The 16250-nt window shown below is 40.2% G+C and overlaps 1 protein-coding gene across 1 annotated transcript in view; it reads right to left on the reverse strand.

The window, feature by feature from the left end:
* Positions 1-15178, reverse strand: part of clvs2 (clavesin 2) — a gene marked incomplete at both ends in the record, with an annotated part of 47954 nt that extends 32776 nt beyond the window's left edge. Inside the window, 2 exons of the mRNA XM_079255800.1 lie at positions 11224-11398; positions 14790-15178. Of these exons, the coding sequence (XP_079111926.1) occupies positions 11224-11398; positions 14790-15178 (564 nt within the window). The remainder of the gene's footprint in view (positions 1-11223; positions 11399-14789) is intronic.
* Positions 15179-16250: the final 1072 nt, after the last annotated feature.

The following is a 16250-nucleotide window of genomic DNA, read 5'->3' on the forward strand; positions in this document are numbered from 1 at the left end:
ACAACAAACTGTATTCATTTACCTTCAGTGAGGTGTGTTGGAGCAGAGAAATGTGTAAAAACAGCAGGACACTGCCCACTGAGTAAGTTTACCTTAGGACCTTATAAATATATAACTTTTAATATTTATAATTAAGGGAAAAAAAGTTTACTTTTTATTTATTTCTTCCTTAAAGCAACACAAAGTCCACAGTCAGGGCTTTTTCCCAGTACCATTTGAATGCAACATTAAGAGATTTGGCCACAACAGAAACTGCCAAACTGATAAAATTCGCTGATCCAGATCTCCATCAACATCTATGCAACTCTCCCCTGAGTCAAGGCTGATCTGTCAACAAATATGAGCCAAATCCTGCTTAAACAGACAGATGAAACTATTTCACTCTGGGTCATCATCAGGACTCGCAGCAGATTTAAATGCATGTGATGTGGTCTGGCGCGTAAATGCTGTCGGCAGCCGGTTAGCTGCTGGTTAACTGTCAGAGACTCAGGACGCTTCATTCATTACTGTGAGTGGCAGGTAGTTGATCTGAGGGTCAGGTGGTGTCATGCTGTGACAGATGACCTTAACAAGGTGATTTACAGGCCTGGAACTCCACAAAAAAGCAGACGGTGCTGCAGTCCACTGCTTCAGATGGCAGCTAGTAGGAAGAATAAATACACACAAAACATAAAACTTCAAGCACAACTGGAGGAAAAACTTCTTTTAATGGGAATTTCTCTGGTTTTATTCATTATCTAAAGCGCATTTTAGAAAATGAATCATAGATGCATTTAGAAGATATACTAAACTAATCCTCAATAATATATTGACAGAAGTTTTTTATATATATATATATATATTTCTTTGAATCCTTAGAAATATTTTCAAACTTGTTTTTGGGAAGAAAAGGAAGGTTCTGCATACTTGAAACTTTAATCCGTCTGTAACATTGTAATCCTGGAGGATTATAACTGGCTGGGTATCCTTATTGCACATGACACTTTTTCCACTTTGCTTCCAGGATGAATGTGTAGCAAAGACCTTTTGTTTGTTTGCCATTGAAACAAAAAAGCTGAAAACCACATCTGACGACCACTGGAGCCACTCAGCAGATGTCCTGAAACATTTTTCTAAATGCATATCAGCAGCTGCGTTCTAATATCTGGTCTGAATATTCTGAATGTTTCCCTAACAGGATGGGAAACCTTTACCTTTCCACTTTTACTTGTGCTAATTTAGATTTTCCTTTAGGGCAGTGGCTTCTAAACTAGGGGACGGGCCCCCCAGAGTGGGCCCAGAGTTGTCATAGGGGAAATGCAGCAAGGCTAAATAAAACTTGGAGTTTTGGGACTGAACACATTAGATAAATTAGGACAAAATAAAGTACTAATGGAAAACGATGACAAATCAACAAGAGAGACTTCCAAGTACTATAAAAAGAGAAGAAAATATGATTTGGCATCTGTGTCCCTGGTCTTGAACAGGTAACGATCAAGTAATAGTCATAATCATTGGTGGGTAATTAGGAGACCACAATGTGTCAGGGTGTCCCTGCTAGAGGATGGCACTTATTGATGACTAGGCAAGGCAAGTTTATTTATATGGCATAATTCAACAACATGGTTATTCATGGTTTCTGATTAATAAACAACTAACCAGACTAAATAACTTGGAAGTTAATGTTAGGTATCTTATAAAGAAGTTGATCTTTTTTTAAGTTGGGTTTAGCCCTCTTAGTAAAACTTCTTCTCTAAACTATATCTTCTGACACAGGTCAAGGTGACCATGCAACTCTGGATGAAGCAGTGACAATCTGTATATAGGTGCTCAGGAGGACCAGCAGTTGTCTACTAACCGGGAGGTAGGTGGATGAAGTTGTTGCTATATGCCAGAATGTATTTGGGCAAGGCACTGAACCCCACATTGCATCCCAGGAGGTATGAGTGTGTGAGGGATGTATTTTTCCTTCCCTGATGACATGGCCATATTGCAAGAAGACAATGCCAGGATTCATCAGCCTCAACTCGTGGAAGAGTAGCTGAGGGAGCACAAAACATCATTTTTACAGATGAATTGTCCATCACTCAGTGTAGACCAGGGATCCTCAATCCTGGCCCTCGAGGGCCGGCATCCTGCAGGTTTTCCAAGTGTCCCTGCTGGAACATGCTTGACTCAGAGAAACTCTGTACATGTCTGCAAAACACACAGTGATTTGAATCAGGTGTGTTGCAGCAGGGACACTTGCAAAGCCTGCAGAACACCGGCCCTTAAGGACCAGGATTAAGGATCTTGGGTCTAGACCTTAACCACACTCCAAAAAGTTCATGTGACTATGGATGGAAATAAATGTTGTGAAGCAGATTTTTGGCAAAAATAAGGAAAATAATGCCTCAGTTAATGTGTGGCTGATGAAAGCTAAAGGTGGTCCAGCAAAATATTTGTGTGTTGCTTCTTTATACTGACTTATACTTTAATACTTCTTTTATACTATACAATACTATGCATTCTTTTATCATGTATTCTATCTGGTTGTAAGAAAAAACTGCTTAAAAAGTGAATATGAAGACAGAGGGTTCACACATGCTGGGTAAGCATAACAAAGAGGAACGTTCCACATCAGTAAAGAGTGCTGGGATCAACATCATGATCATTACAGAAGCCTAACCAGGTTTCTCTGCTGGAAATCTCACCAAACTGGTCCCAAGCTCAGGTCTCGAAGATCCTGTTTAAAGCACTTCCAATGTGCACTGAGAGAGAAAGCCATGGGAACGCTTTGGCTAGTTTCACTAAATAGTTCATAAGTGAGCAAACTGCTAGTTAAATGACGGATTTTAATGATTTGACATCTAAAAAAACTTAGGAAAAGAGTTTTGACTGTGCAAGCTCTGAGAAAATCTTTAAAAGAAGCAAATTCCTGACTGAAAAACCATAAAGCAAGAATTTCTTCCATCTCCATCTCCCCATGTTTCCAGTCTATGTATACAAATGTCCCAAAGAAATAATGTGTAGAAAAAAGGAAAAATCTTTTTTATTTGGATGGTAAGAAACACTGAAGGCTTGAGGAGCTGCTGACAGGAATCAAGACTCGAGCTCACTTTCGCTGTTACGCAACACAGAGCTGCAAACGATCCCAAGGCATGCGGCCTACATGCTATTTGTATTTGCTAAAAACCAACATTGTTAGGGTTGCCATGACATACATAAAATCACAACTGAGGCAGTCTAAGCAGCAACTCAGGAAAACGTCATATTGTCTTGTTCCAGGATGTTTTTAAACTTATTTCCCCTCTTTTTAAAGAAAAATAATAATATTACAAAGCAATTTCTGAGGTATGCTGTGACCACATGCAGTCTCACTCATTATTATAAGGAAGTTTTGCATAAACTTAAAAGTCTAAAACAATGGCTATGATTTGAATTTTAAAAAGTAGCTTTGATGAATACAGATAGCTTCAGCCTTAACTGATCGCATGGCTTTGGGTTTTTTATTAATATGTTTCCGATGAACTATAATCTCACATTAGCCACTATATGAACCTACTGAAAGGTAGAACAAGTGACCGTGCTCATCTTCTACTAACATTCTTACTTACAGCAATGAGCCCTGCAAAACAGTGTTCACCTGACCTCTGAACTCTTCGGATATTTTTCTGATAGCTTCTGTGGGGAACATCCCAATCTCAATAACTTTGAAATGATCTAGTCAACCTAGAGGTGTTTCAGAGTCCTCATGATGGTAGAAATGATGAGATGGAAGGGAAACGTCCCCATCCAGATCCAGCAACTTCTGATTTGTGCTAATCATTTTCTGTTGCACAAACAGCTGAGAGATCTGCCATCTGGAACGTAGCGAGTATGACTTCAACCATAAACTGTTATGATAGACTGTGCTCTTTGCGCCTGCTGTCATTCACTGTTTACACAGCAACGCTAACACTCCTGGCTAGTGCTAGCTAGCATCAGAGAGTAGTAATTGTGGTTATCGTCAATACAAAATGTAAAAGTAGAAAAGTATCGGAGAGAAAGATATTATTTTAATACTTAGAGTTGTGACTTGGCCTACATAATTAAATGGAAATTTAATCATAGTCACGATTTGGCCAACTAAAGTATTAACCTGACCTTCCCATCATATTGCAAAGACCTAATTTAGCACAGATGTGCTTTGTAACAATGCTGTATTACTGTTATAATCATATCTTTTATATTTATCATATTTTCCTCAAAGGGTTGATTAAGTTGGTGAATTTAAAGCTGGGGTAGGTAATCTTGCTCAGAGACCATTTTTGTTTTACTCTGAGTGAAGTGGTTCCTCGTCCCGATATTTGTCATGTAATCATGAACAATAAGAAATAAAGTTAGACCCCTCAGTTTACTGTAAATCTGTAAAAACTCTGACCAATCCAAACATTCGGGCCAAATTGAAGTTGTTCATTTCTTGTATTTTGTAAGATTCTTCATGGCTGAGAAAATGCAGGAAGGATTTCCCGACCCGGCTCGGTTTATTTGCCTCCTCCTGCTAAACAGCTGAGGAAAAAAATTGTTGGTAAAAAAAGCTGCGAACTAGAAAAGCACTCAGAGCGCAAACCTCCAACACGGCATTTAAAAAATTCCTGGATCCAAACGGTGATCCGGATCACCACCAGAATTAAATCAGTTCTTCCTTTTCACATTTCTGAAAATTTAATTAATATCTGTTCATAACTTTTTGAGTGATCGTGAACACAAACAGATAAAACAGGTAAAAACATAACCTCCTTGGCGGAGGTAAGAAAAAAGCCTTGGGTCACACAAGGAGCAAAACCAGAGGGGGAGGAGCCAAGACAGGGCGCCACTTTCACATATTGCCAGCTCCCCAACATTACCGACCCCAGCTTTAGAGTTCTTATTAATGTGTGGTTAAAGTGCATTTCTGTTACGTGTACGATTTCGCGGTAGTGCACACCGCTTTGTTTGTTCATGTGAAACAAATATGCCAGAAGATGCCATCAACCCATCACGTTACCAGAATCATTAGTTAAAATGATTCTGTTGGCCATTAGCCATAAAAGCAACACAAAACAATCTCATTTTCAGTCACCGAATTGAATAATTTGCCTCCATAAACTTCTGTTTATTCAGATTTCTAATCAACTTAATTATGATACTGCAAATAAACATCTATTTGTCTTCCAGGGTCTTCTGTAGAACACTAATGTCCCTACCAATGTCAAAATCCAACCTATGCCCAGAAGGACCTGAACTTCAGGCAAGTGGCCATAACGTCATGGTGGATCCATGTTCGAACTGCTCTCTGCAAGTTCGTTTTGACATCAAATGCCCAAAAAAGATCTATTTTGCATGGAAAAGGTGTGTATCAGCAGATACAAACATGCAGATACACACAAAAGTTAACTGAGCGATGTGTTTATTGTTAATCGCCATGCCAACACAACACTCAAGCAGAATAAACTTCCTAATTTCCCTGCTCGAGTGTGACTGTGCCACTTTAAATCACTCCCTAGTTTGAGGATTTCTAATTAAATCTGCTCAGATTTAGGTGACTCACTGTGGCTCAACAATCAGATGTGGCGTTGTTTGTGGGGATGACTCAGGGCCACCTCTTTTCTGTTCACACAAAATACAAAAGCTGAACCATCGGATAAGGTTTTATTCATTCTTAAAGTAATCAAATCAGACAATGTTGATAACGGCTGAAACTTACAGAGACAATATTACAAATGTAACCTACTTCCTCTCAACCGTGCAGCCGACTGGATTCAGCAAAGACATGAACAGTTAAACAAAGGAAAAGGTTTAAGAACGAAATTATTTCCAGAAATAACTGAGCATGTTAACTTCTATGATTCTGAATCAGTAAATGAGAATGTGTGTTTGTGAGGGTTGAATGTTCAGTCATCAAATTTAGACATATAGATTTGTGGCTAATGCATGTTCATCAGAAGATGTGAAGCTAAATAAACAGACATAACTATTTCCTATATTTTAATCTTTAAAGAAAAAAAACATCCCTGCTTGTTTGATTTAACATGCTTGAGAAACACTTTTTGAAGCATCAGATCTCATCAGATGATCCTTTTACACCTATTTCCTTTTTCTTCAGCACCCAACAATGATCATCCATTCAAGTGGGAATGACTCGGGGCTCGGCTAAAAGCTTCCATCAATATTTCAGGCTCTAATCTGAGTCTGGAAAACTGTCAGAAATGTGGTACTTATGGACTCCTCACAGCTATGCTCCGCTTGAATCCTCCACTGAGCTCTTAATCTGAAAAAAAACAATCATTTTCTTCCCAGCGACGTATCACGTCAGCCATGTGCTCAGAACTGTTTACAGAAAAAGGACGAGGTGAAAACATATCGTCACATCCTGCAAAGAAAAACAGTTTTCTTAGTCAAGTCAAGCTGCAGCTTCATCTGAAGACAGATTAATAATTTGTTAAAAAGATTTATGTCTTTAAATGTAAATCTTGTTGCAGTCTCTGTCAACACAAAAGTTTATTATTCAATTAAATAAATCTTCTGCTGCTGATGCGAAAAAAACCCCCATACAAGTTTAAGAGTGCATTCACATCAGGATTTGTAGGGGGGCGTATCCATTCAGACTGAGATCTTGTTCATGCTGCACTTTGGTCAAACGCGCCAAACCTTCACAACAATATATCCCCATTCTCACCAAAGGTGGCGCTGCACCTGTGTTTAGCAAGAAAGAACAAGACCCGCGTGGAGAAGGAAACTCTGTTGCGAGTTAAACATGGAGATGAAACTGTCGCTGTTTTGTGTTTTATATTGTGTCTTATGCAGGTATACTGCAGAAATACACGGCAACAATGAACAACACACGAGGCAGAGGAGTCTTAACGCCATCACTAGGTATTTACCCACAATGCAAAGCAACATCAAATGCAGGAAGTGACTTTTTTTTTTTTAGTCAGCTTCCTGTATTTGGGCCACTTGAAACAGACTGAGACCTGTGTTTGTAGGCGGACCGAGTCCATTTCTTTGGTCTGAATCGTAATTTGTTTGCTGCATTCACGTTTCCCCAAACAAAGTGGACTTTCCAAGGAAATCGACTCAGATTCTAATCAAAAGGGCTGATGTGAATGTGTCCTAAAAATCACTTCCAAATTTGTCATATATGCAGGATATTTTTTTTCAAATATAGAGAAGTATTTAAAGATTCATAAACAACCAGGTCAAAATACTGCGAGCTTCTTAAATGCATTGTTTCAAAACTAAAAACAAACTCATTAAAACCCATTAAAATCTCTGCATATCAAATCCAGCTTGGAAGTCATGCTGCTTGTCAGCTCTTACAGGTCAGTCTAAGAAAGCATGAAAAACTTACGTTTGTATACAAAACCAAACAGAATTGATGTTTCGGTGCAGAATTGTAAGAATTGTTTAGCATGTGGAATCATTCTGGTGATAAGACCTGGAACACGTATATGACAATATTTCAGGCTAAATATGTACGTAGTTATCCACGGTTTGTCTTTTACTCTAAAACTTTAGATACTTTATGTTTCTTTAAAAGGTATAGAAGATGTTCAGCTTTCCTGTTAAAAATGTGTAACAGTAGCTGTGGCTTTTTTTTTTTATTCTGTTCTCCCCTTATTGTTTTTCCTTCATCTTTTTCTGTCTTCTCATCTTTTTCCTTCACTTCCTGTTTCCCTCCAGTCCGGTCCAGAAGTTATAAGTAGAAATATCAAAATAAAAAACATATTTATGAGATATTTAATCAAATAAACTAGAAAAGCACTCAGAGCGCAAACCACCGCCAAGCACAATGTTAACGAATCCTTTAAAACATTCTTGGATCCAAACGGTGATCCGGACCGCAGCCAAAATTTAATCACTTCTTCCTTTTCACATTTCTAACAACTCCTGGAAATTTCATAAAAATGTTTTCTTTAATACAAACAAAAAGAGATAAACCCCGGTTTGGCGGATCAAAAGGAGCTTCATATCGAGCCTTTCCAAACCTCCACCAGGTTACAGGATCCTCTCTAATCCAAACAGATCTCAGGATAAAGTCCTCCAGGCCACCAGACAGAGAAGATATAATGTAAGCATTAAAAAGCTGCAGGATCCAGTTTTATTGAATATGTTTCACTTTCTCAGAAGACAAAAGGTGCAACAGATCAGTAAAAACCTCTCTTTCACCCCATTCAGTTTAAAGTCTTTCTGATGGAAGATCTCAGGGCAGCTGTTTCCATGGGAACGAATCTATTCGGATCTGGTGTTTGCATATGCTGACATTTAGGCAGAACAGTCCTGTCCGACATGCGCAGAAAGATGTTTACATCACGGGATTGATCAGAGAAGGAGAGGTCTACAACCTGATCGGCACAGTTGTGCTTTTGCAGGACTTTAAAGCAGCAGCTTGAAGCTCATGTGCTGCAAACAACGAAGTGGAAAAAGAGTAGAGTTTGAATTACAACCAAACTTTCTGCCGCTCTCTAATCAATTTGTTTGTTCGCCGCCATCTTCCCAAGTGAGGAAACATCACTTGGACACCACTCAACCTGACAACTTTCTGATTCAGTGTTTACATGATAACAACCGTTTTGGGAAAAGGAATTCTCTACAAAGTGAAAACAAATGAAAATCCTTTGTTTGACACTTTTCATTCAGAATGAGGTGCAGACATGGATAGTTTTCAAAGCGATAGAGCAGGAGTGTCCAACTCCGGTCCTCGAGATCTACAATCCTGGAGGGTTTTGATGTATCCCTGCTCAAACACACCTGACTCAGATGGATGAGTCACTGTACAGAAGTTCATAGGCTTTTAGATTCAAGTGTGTTGAAGCAGGAATACATTGAAAACCTGGAGGACAGCGGCTCTCACAGACCGGCATTTGACACCCAAACTGATTGCAGTCTGTATATTTGGCTCCATGAAATCATAGCTACTGTTGACACTACTGACAGATATCAGAGGTTGCTGGTTCGAGGCTGCCTTTGTTCCCACGCTGGCTGAGTTTACATCTCTTTGCCTTTTTAAACTTGACAGAGATGATGAAGTTTTCTGGTGTCTTATCTAGTTATACTTGATGTTGTTTCTTTGATGTTTATTCTAACTTATCTACCATGTTTTCCATCTCTGAAAAACTTTCATAAAGTAAAGCCTGAACACTGAACAATTTGCATGTCTTTAACAGAAGAGTTCGCGTTTCCATGATGTGAACTATCCTACAGAAGCAGCATCTTACAGGTCAGTCATCAAAACTTAGAAGTGGCTCATCCAGGTCATCAACTGATGGATTCATGCACCTCTATAATATTATTACTGGACTAAAACAACACAAAGAACTAATCAAATCACACATCTTTAGCAGATTTGTAAAAACATGGAAGAAACCTTAATTATTCTAATGTCTAAAATAGTGATAAATATTCTTTTACAAATAAAGTTATTTACTAATCATTATCCTTGAGGACAATATCTACATTTAGTTCCATCTAAATATACAATTAAATGTTGCACCAGGATGATAAAACCTATATATTCTCTAAAATGTTTAAGTTAACCCTCAATAAAGCAGTTAACCGGCTGGGTAACCAGTTAGTTTAACCAGTATTGTAATCTGACAGATTTCTCCAAAGTAAATTCATTATAGTTTCCTTTTTGATTAACTTTTCATAAAGTAGAACATTTGAACTCATCATTAACCATCTCCAGCTCCAGCAACATGTTTTGCTTTCCTTCTCTCTTCAGGATCAAAGTGCTGGATGGAAGTTTATGTATAATTCTAACAGGATACGACTAACAGCTGCTGAACTGTCGCAAACACATCTGATCACAAGTCAAACCACACTGTCTCACCAAAATCTTCCCTCAAGAAACACTTCTGTTTTATTCAACTAATATATCTAACAATAATAAATGTGTCTTAATGAATAATGTTATTAAAAATCCTGGAGATGCAAACAAGTGCAGAAAGCAGTTCATGTTTCTCCATAACTTCTCTTGTTTAAGCCTCATTCCCACTTCTCACCAGAAGTTTGGAACAACAGGGAATATATTTAGCATGAAAGCTAAAGAAACGGGTGTTTCAGAGTATTTTGTGTCATAAAAGTGCTTCATAGCAGCACTTTTTATACTGTTGGAAATCGTGCTTATTTCCCTTTAAATGATGCCACTTCTGGAAGGAAAATGCATTTGTGGGATGAGCAGCAGAGTGGGTGAAAAAGTTGCCAAATCTTCTCTTCCAATACCAAACAGATATTTTCTCCTGCTTGGTGTTCATGTTGGAGTGGATGATTAAAGTCTGAAGAAAAAGGACATGTTGGGAACCTAACAGGAGCCTCAGTGGCATGTGGAGGAACCACACACAACCACAACAGCGTGGTGCTACTTCCTCACACTGGTCAGCAACCTGGTTACACACTAACTGGCAGAGGTCTGCAGCAGGTCTTTTTATGAGTACAAACAACAGACTCAACTCTGCAGCTCATCCCCACAGATGCATTTTCCTTCCCATTTAAAAAGGGAAATAAACAGACTTTCCAGTGGTATGAATGTTATTACCAGCAGATTTGTTACAACAAAGAAACAATCCACAAAACACAAATTCAAATGGATTTTTTTTGCATATTTACAAGCTACAAACCAGGAAAAGAAAAAAAAGAGAAGAAAAATAATGAGTAAAATGTGTAACCAAAATGGAAATGTCACCATTCCCTCCATTGCCTTTCTACCAGGCCCACAGCTTTAACACAGTGCTTGACTGGTTTTTAAGTGGCATATTTTAACTGCAGAGAGGATAATGGAAGGGGAGTTGAAGGTTTGCTGTGCCACTGTTGCAGAAGGACAAATAACGCTTCAAGTGGGGCAACGCCACTGATTTTTCTTTTCCCTTCATTACTTACTTCAGGAAACCTACAAAAGATTGGCTGAAGGACGAGGCTGCAACTGTTTACAACATACAAGGCCTGGAAAGCGGCAATCATTGTGTTATGTTTGCGATTTGTCAGAAAAACTTGCATGCTTTCCACATCATAACAGGTGGATGAAGATAATATAAAATAAAAAACAGAAACAGATTCTCAGCAAAGACTTGTGTGTTTCATCTTTGAAAAATAAACAAGGTGAGAAGATGTGGTTTTTTCCACATAAATAAGCAAAAAAAAAGTCAACATCTTCAGATGCAAAGCAGTTCTTTATGTTGTGTTTATGTAGAACCAGCTGCTAACACACACACACACACACACACCCCATCAGCAAAGCTTTCCTACCTGCAGCCCCTCGATAGCCAGCCGCAGCATGCTGGGGGTCAGTTTGGACGCCTGCTTGAAGGTGAAGTTGCTCCAGTCGATGATGAGGATGAAGCCGTTGACCTGCAGCTCGGGGTCTTCGATCATTGATTCCAACGAGAGTAAAATCGCCCTTAGTATGTCCACAAACGTGTATCTGAGAGATATGAGACATGATTTTAATTCATTTGAACGTGAGGGACGAGGACATGTCAAAGTTTTACCACATGAATAAATATCACAGAGCAGCAGGACAGTAATGAGCTGAAAGGATGAGATGACAAAGATGGTTTGAGCGAAGACGGCATGTTAATGTCTGTGAGTTTCATACATAATTAAATGTTTTGGTCACTTTTCAAAGAAAAATGTCAAATATTTTCTGGCTACAGCACCTCAAAAAGGAGGTTTACTGGCATTTCTAATTACAAAGTGTCGATCTTTGGAGTTTTTTGTGGCTTAATTGGAAAAATCCGGCTTTTTGAAGACTTCTGCTAATGTCATCAACTAAATTAACCTCTTTTTTTTTTTTTTTTTTTTTTTTTTAATAATGTTTTGATCTGGGCATTCAGTTAAACATGAAATGTATCTCAAGGTTTGTCAATTAAGGGAATAATCATTAGTTGCAGCATTAGCCAAGTGTCATTAAGAGCCATCACGTCTTTAATCTTATGAAAGCGCTGAAAACTGGATCTGCCAGCCTGCTGACAAGACACCGTCACTGGAATTTACCGATAACCTCCCACTCACTTTAATTTTCTCCTAAATCAATTAGGTTTTAGAGCCCAGCTTTAATTGCTTTTAGTGGTGACCATGTGTCCGCGGATGCGAGTCCCATGATTTGTTGCTTCAGGGTGTCCTTGAGGGTTTTCCTCCACCTGATGCCTCGGTTGCCCCACTGTCCTGTTCACCAGTCAGGACTTGTTCTGCTGTCTGGGGCTCTCATTATGTGGACTTCCTCTTCATCTTCTGCTTTTTTTTTTCTTAACAAAGAAACTTAATTTGAGAGAGCATTTCCTCCCTCTCAGGATGATAAACACGTCATTCTTAATCAGTTTATCTGGATGCTAAACAGACGTGTGTCTGTGAAACTGCTGGCAAAGGTTGAGTCTAAAACAGATGGATTTAACTAAACCAAAGAAAAGCTGAAAAGATTCATTTTAAAAAAGTTACTGAAGAGAAAACAATGATTAGTAATCTGCCTCATCAATATCTGTGGAGCTCAAAAGCCGTGTTTTTGTTTTCTTTCTGTTTTTATCTGCAAAGTAATCATTCAGTAAATCTAAAACAGATCCAGTGACACAGATAACAGAGCATGACTAGAAACTCTGGTTACCTAAACCTAAACTGTCCTGATCCCTTATTAAGCCAAACCAAAGCATGTTTTAGCCCTACTTATACCTTTAACCTCAGCCTAGATACAAATCCTGTCCACTGCCCAGCCTGCGCTGTGATGGCAGGACGGTGTGAAAGGACGGCGATGGTGACACAGAACAATGAATTTACCATCAAACGAGAAGAAAACAGTGTTAATGACAAATGTCAAGATATTTTATGTTAAGAAAACATAAACTTCCAGTTAAAAAGGTATCAAGATAATGATTATTCCTGAAATGCATTCCTGCAGGAGTTGTTTTAGATCAGAAAGTTGAAGCCATTAACCTTTATATAGTTTTATCTGACTGCGATCATTACCAGTCACTTTGCACAGTTTCATTTCTGCCTTTATTGACCCACAGCTTGTCGAGGAAATCAGATGTTTCCGACATGGTGGTTGGGGGATGAAAGAGATTTAAAGGATACAAGATGGCACCAAACGTTTGATTTCACTGTCCGAGTAACCAGTGTTTCACTTGTAAGGATCATGGCGTGACAAGACTAAAGGCTGACAGCCATTCCAGCAGCAGAAAGCTGCTGTGGGAACACCTCTAACGCTTCCTAAGAAGGAGAATAAACCAGGATCAACCATGGCAGGGCAGCTGTGGAGCAGACTGGGTTGAGGGCTTGTTTAAGGGATCAACAATGGCTGCAGGTGGTGATGCTTCAGGCCTGAGAGAAACATTTTCTCACTGAAACATCCTTCCTTCTCAAGATGCTGACATGTTTAAATCTGGACTAAAGTGCTGGATCACCTCGCCACACACTCCGGCTATAGACGTATGGTTTGGGTCTAACGCTGCATGATATAAGAGAAGCATGTTGGATTTCATTTTGTAGTAAAATGTTATAATTATGGAATAAATGGAAAAAGATGAACAAATATTAGAATATATGGCACGAATGTCAGGGGTATTAATTTAATCTCTGCACCTTTGCATGACGACTGGTTACAGAAGAAGGAAAAAAGTAGAATTGCCACTATTTATCAGCCATTAACACACCAGTACTTCACCTATTTCCCAAGTTTTTACACCATTTATATCACAATGATACTGTGCTAATGATCAGTTTTCAGTATAACGAGCATCTCTATTAAAACGAGCTTTTAATGTCATATTGTATGAATTAATATTGCTTATAACATGAAAGAAAGTGGGCCTATGTACATGTAGGAATTTTGCACTATAGGCGTTAACACCAACCTACACAAGCCAAACATCAGACAAGGACACCAGTATGTTTTCTGGTGATTAATGGGATCCATATCGGTGGTATATCATCACCTGCTCTTATCAGTTTGTTCATGGAGCATCTTCCTACGAAGCTGAATGAATCTAAGACTGATAGCCTGTATGATGAAGGATCCATCAGTCATTCAGTGACCTTACCTGCATGATTGTCTAAGTTAAATAGGCTTTTATTTAAGCTGAATATTTATGTTCTCATCAAACTAAAAGGTCAAGAAGCAATATTCTTATTTTATTTCATTAGCAGATTATGTGTTAATGGGATGTAAAAACTGTAATATCTGGGTCACATCATCAGGAGTGATTTATGTGAAGATGATGATGATGATGCCCACCTCTTTTGGCACGAAAGTTTAACGTCTGGAGAGATCACATTAAACCGTTCAGGTGACGGGTAATGATGCTTTAACAGTCTGGTTTATGTTCCAGAGACGGACAAGTTTAAAATATGTTTGTTTCCAGTGATATTCCCGCTGCATTGAGGGATTAAAGCTACAAAATGATCATTTTGATAACAGGAAAACTAGTGAGACCAACTATTCCTGTTGCTTTGTGAAGAACTGGAACAAGTTGTGTGTTTCCTTTAACTTTCTCTGGCAGCAGCTTGAGACGTCTCCTTCCTGTTTTAACCTTTCCTCAGTCCCAAAGATAAATCTAAGGACCAATGGGGGAAAAAATAAAAAGAAATGCTTTCATAAACGGCAGCATTTAGATGACCTGGAAGCCGAGCCACCCAAGATGCTCCACTTAGAGAACTTTTCAGTGAAAAGAGTTTACTTACTGGCGGCAACGCTGTAGTTTTCTGTATATTTGGTGTTCAGAAAGTTTCTGGTTCATGTGTGGTGCTGAACGGACAGCTCCCCAAACCAGACGGGTATATTTCTATGTATTACAAAGTTCTCTGCTAAAAAAACATCTTCTTACCTGCTCTGGTCCCAGTTAGCTGCAAACAGGACCAGTATTTTCCTGCCATATTTGTCTAGATTGGAAAGCACGCCGGGAAAGCCGTCCTTCAGAGCCTGCTTAATGCCGGGGTCAGTGGCTTTCAAGTTCTTGAACATGTCCAGGTTTTGCTGTCTGTACTCAAAATACTGAGCCAGCAGCCGGAACGCCTCAAAGTGGTTAAATTTTCTTGCCCGGAGGAATCTGAGGATAAAGGCGTCGTCTGTCCTGAGGAAACCGATGTCTGGCCGGGTGATGATCATGTCCCGGACCTCCTGGATGTCCTGATGTAAAGTCTCGGGGTTCTCTTTCAGCTCCACCTTGGCCTTCTCCAGTGTCTCTGGAGAAAGACCAGCCTGTAAGTGAGTCATCTTCTGCAACAGCTGTCCCTCCACAAGGGATCCCACCACACCAGCTTCCAGTAAATAAACCAAATCAATGGTTGGTTTTGGCAGCAACAGGGCAGAGAAGTGCAGGGTTTTTATTTATTTCTGCTTTCCAGATCAGCAGCTGACTTCAGATGGAGGCCTGCTGCTCTGTAGACGTAATCCACCCAGAACTGGCACAGACGCTGCTGCTGTGATGCTCATGTGATGCATTCTCAACATTTGGGCCAGTCACTTTTACGCACAGAAACGCTGCAATTCCACTTGAAAGAATCCAACTTTGTCAGATTTTTCCACCGTGTGTATCAGGAATGGAGTCTCCCAGGCTCTAGGCTGCACATCCAACCTGCTGATCCGGGTGGCCTGAGCTCACAGCCGAGAGACAGCCGCTTCCCTCCATGTCAGAGCCTCTCCTCTCTTCCTCTCTCCGTTCCTGTGACACAGTGACGACAGCATCACCGTCTCCCCGGCGTCGCTCGCGGCGGTCTGGCAATGCGGCACCAACCTGAAGCACCTGCTAGATCATCATCATCATCATCATCATGAAACCTCCTCCTCCACCACGCGTCTCCTTCCGCCGCCGCCGCCGCTGCTGCTGGTGCTGCTACTGGTGGCGCCGCTGGTTTCCGCGTCTACATCCCAGTTTAGATCATCCCTCCGCGCGCGATCATCATCATCCACGACTCAGAAACGGATCCAGATCGCGAAAGATGTGTCCTGGAAAAGTCCAAAAGCGCGATCAGAAAGAGCCCAGGTGTCCCGCGAGGTTTTCTTTCCCTCCTGCCTCCGGTTTGTGGGTTTTGTAAAGGGGTGGGGGTGGGCGAAGGGTGAGGAGGTGGGGGGGGGGGGGGGATTACCGTCTCCGCTCCTCCTGCTGCTGTCGCTGCTGCATCTGTCTGCTGGCTGGGAAAGTGGCTGACATGAAGGAGGCTGTGGTCCGGACGGTGTGTGGACTCCACCGGCGTGGGGGGGAGGCAACAGGGATGCCAAGAAAAGGAGGAGATGAGGGGAGGGAGGGAGAGCTGAGAGATGGTGACAGTTAAAGTGTAAAAATGGA

Source organism: Telmatherina bonti (genome assembly GCF_933228915.1).
Source record: "Telmatherina bonti genome assembly, chromosome: 16".
In the NCBI taxonomy this organism is placed as follows: domain Eukaryota; kingdom Metazoa; phylum Chordata; class Actinopteri; order Atheriniformes; family Telmatherinidae; genus Telmatherina; species Telmatherina bonti.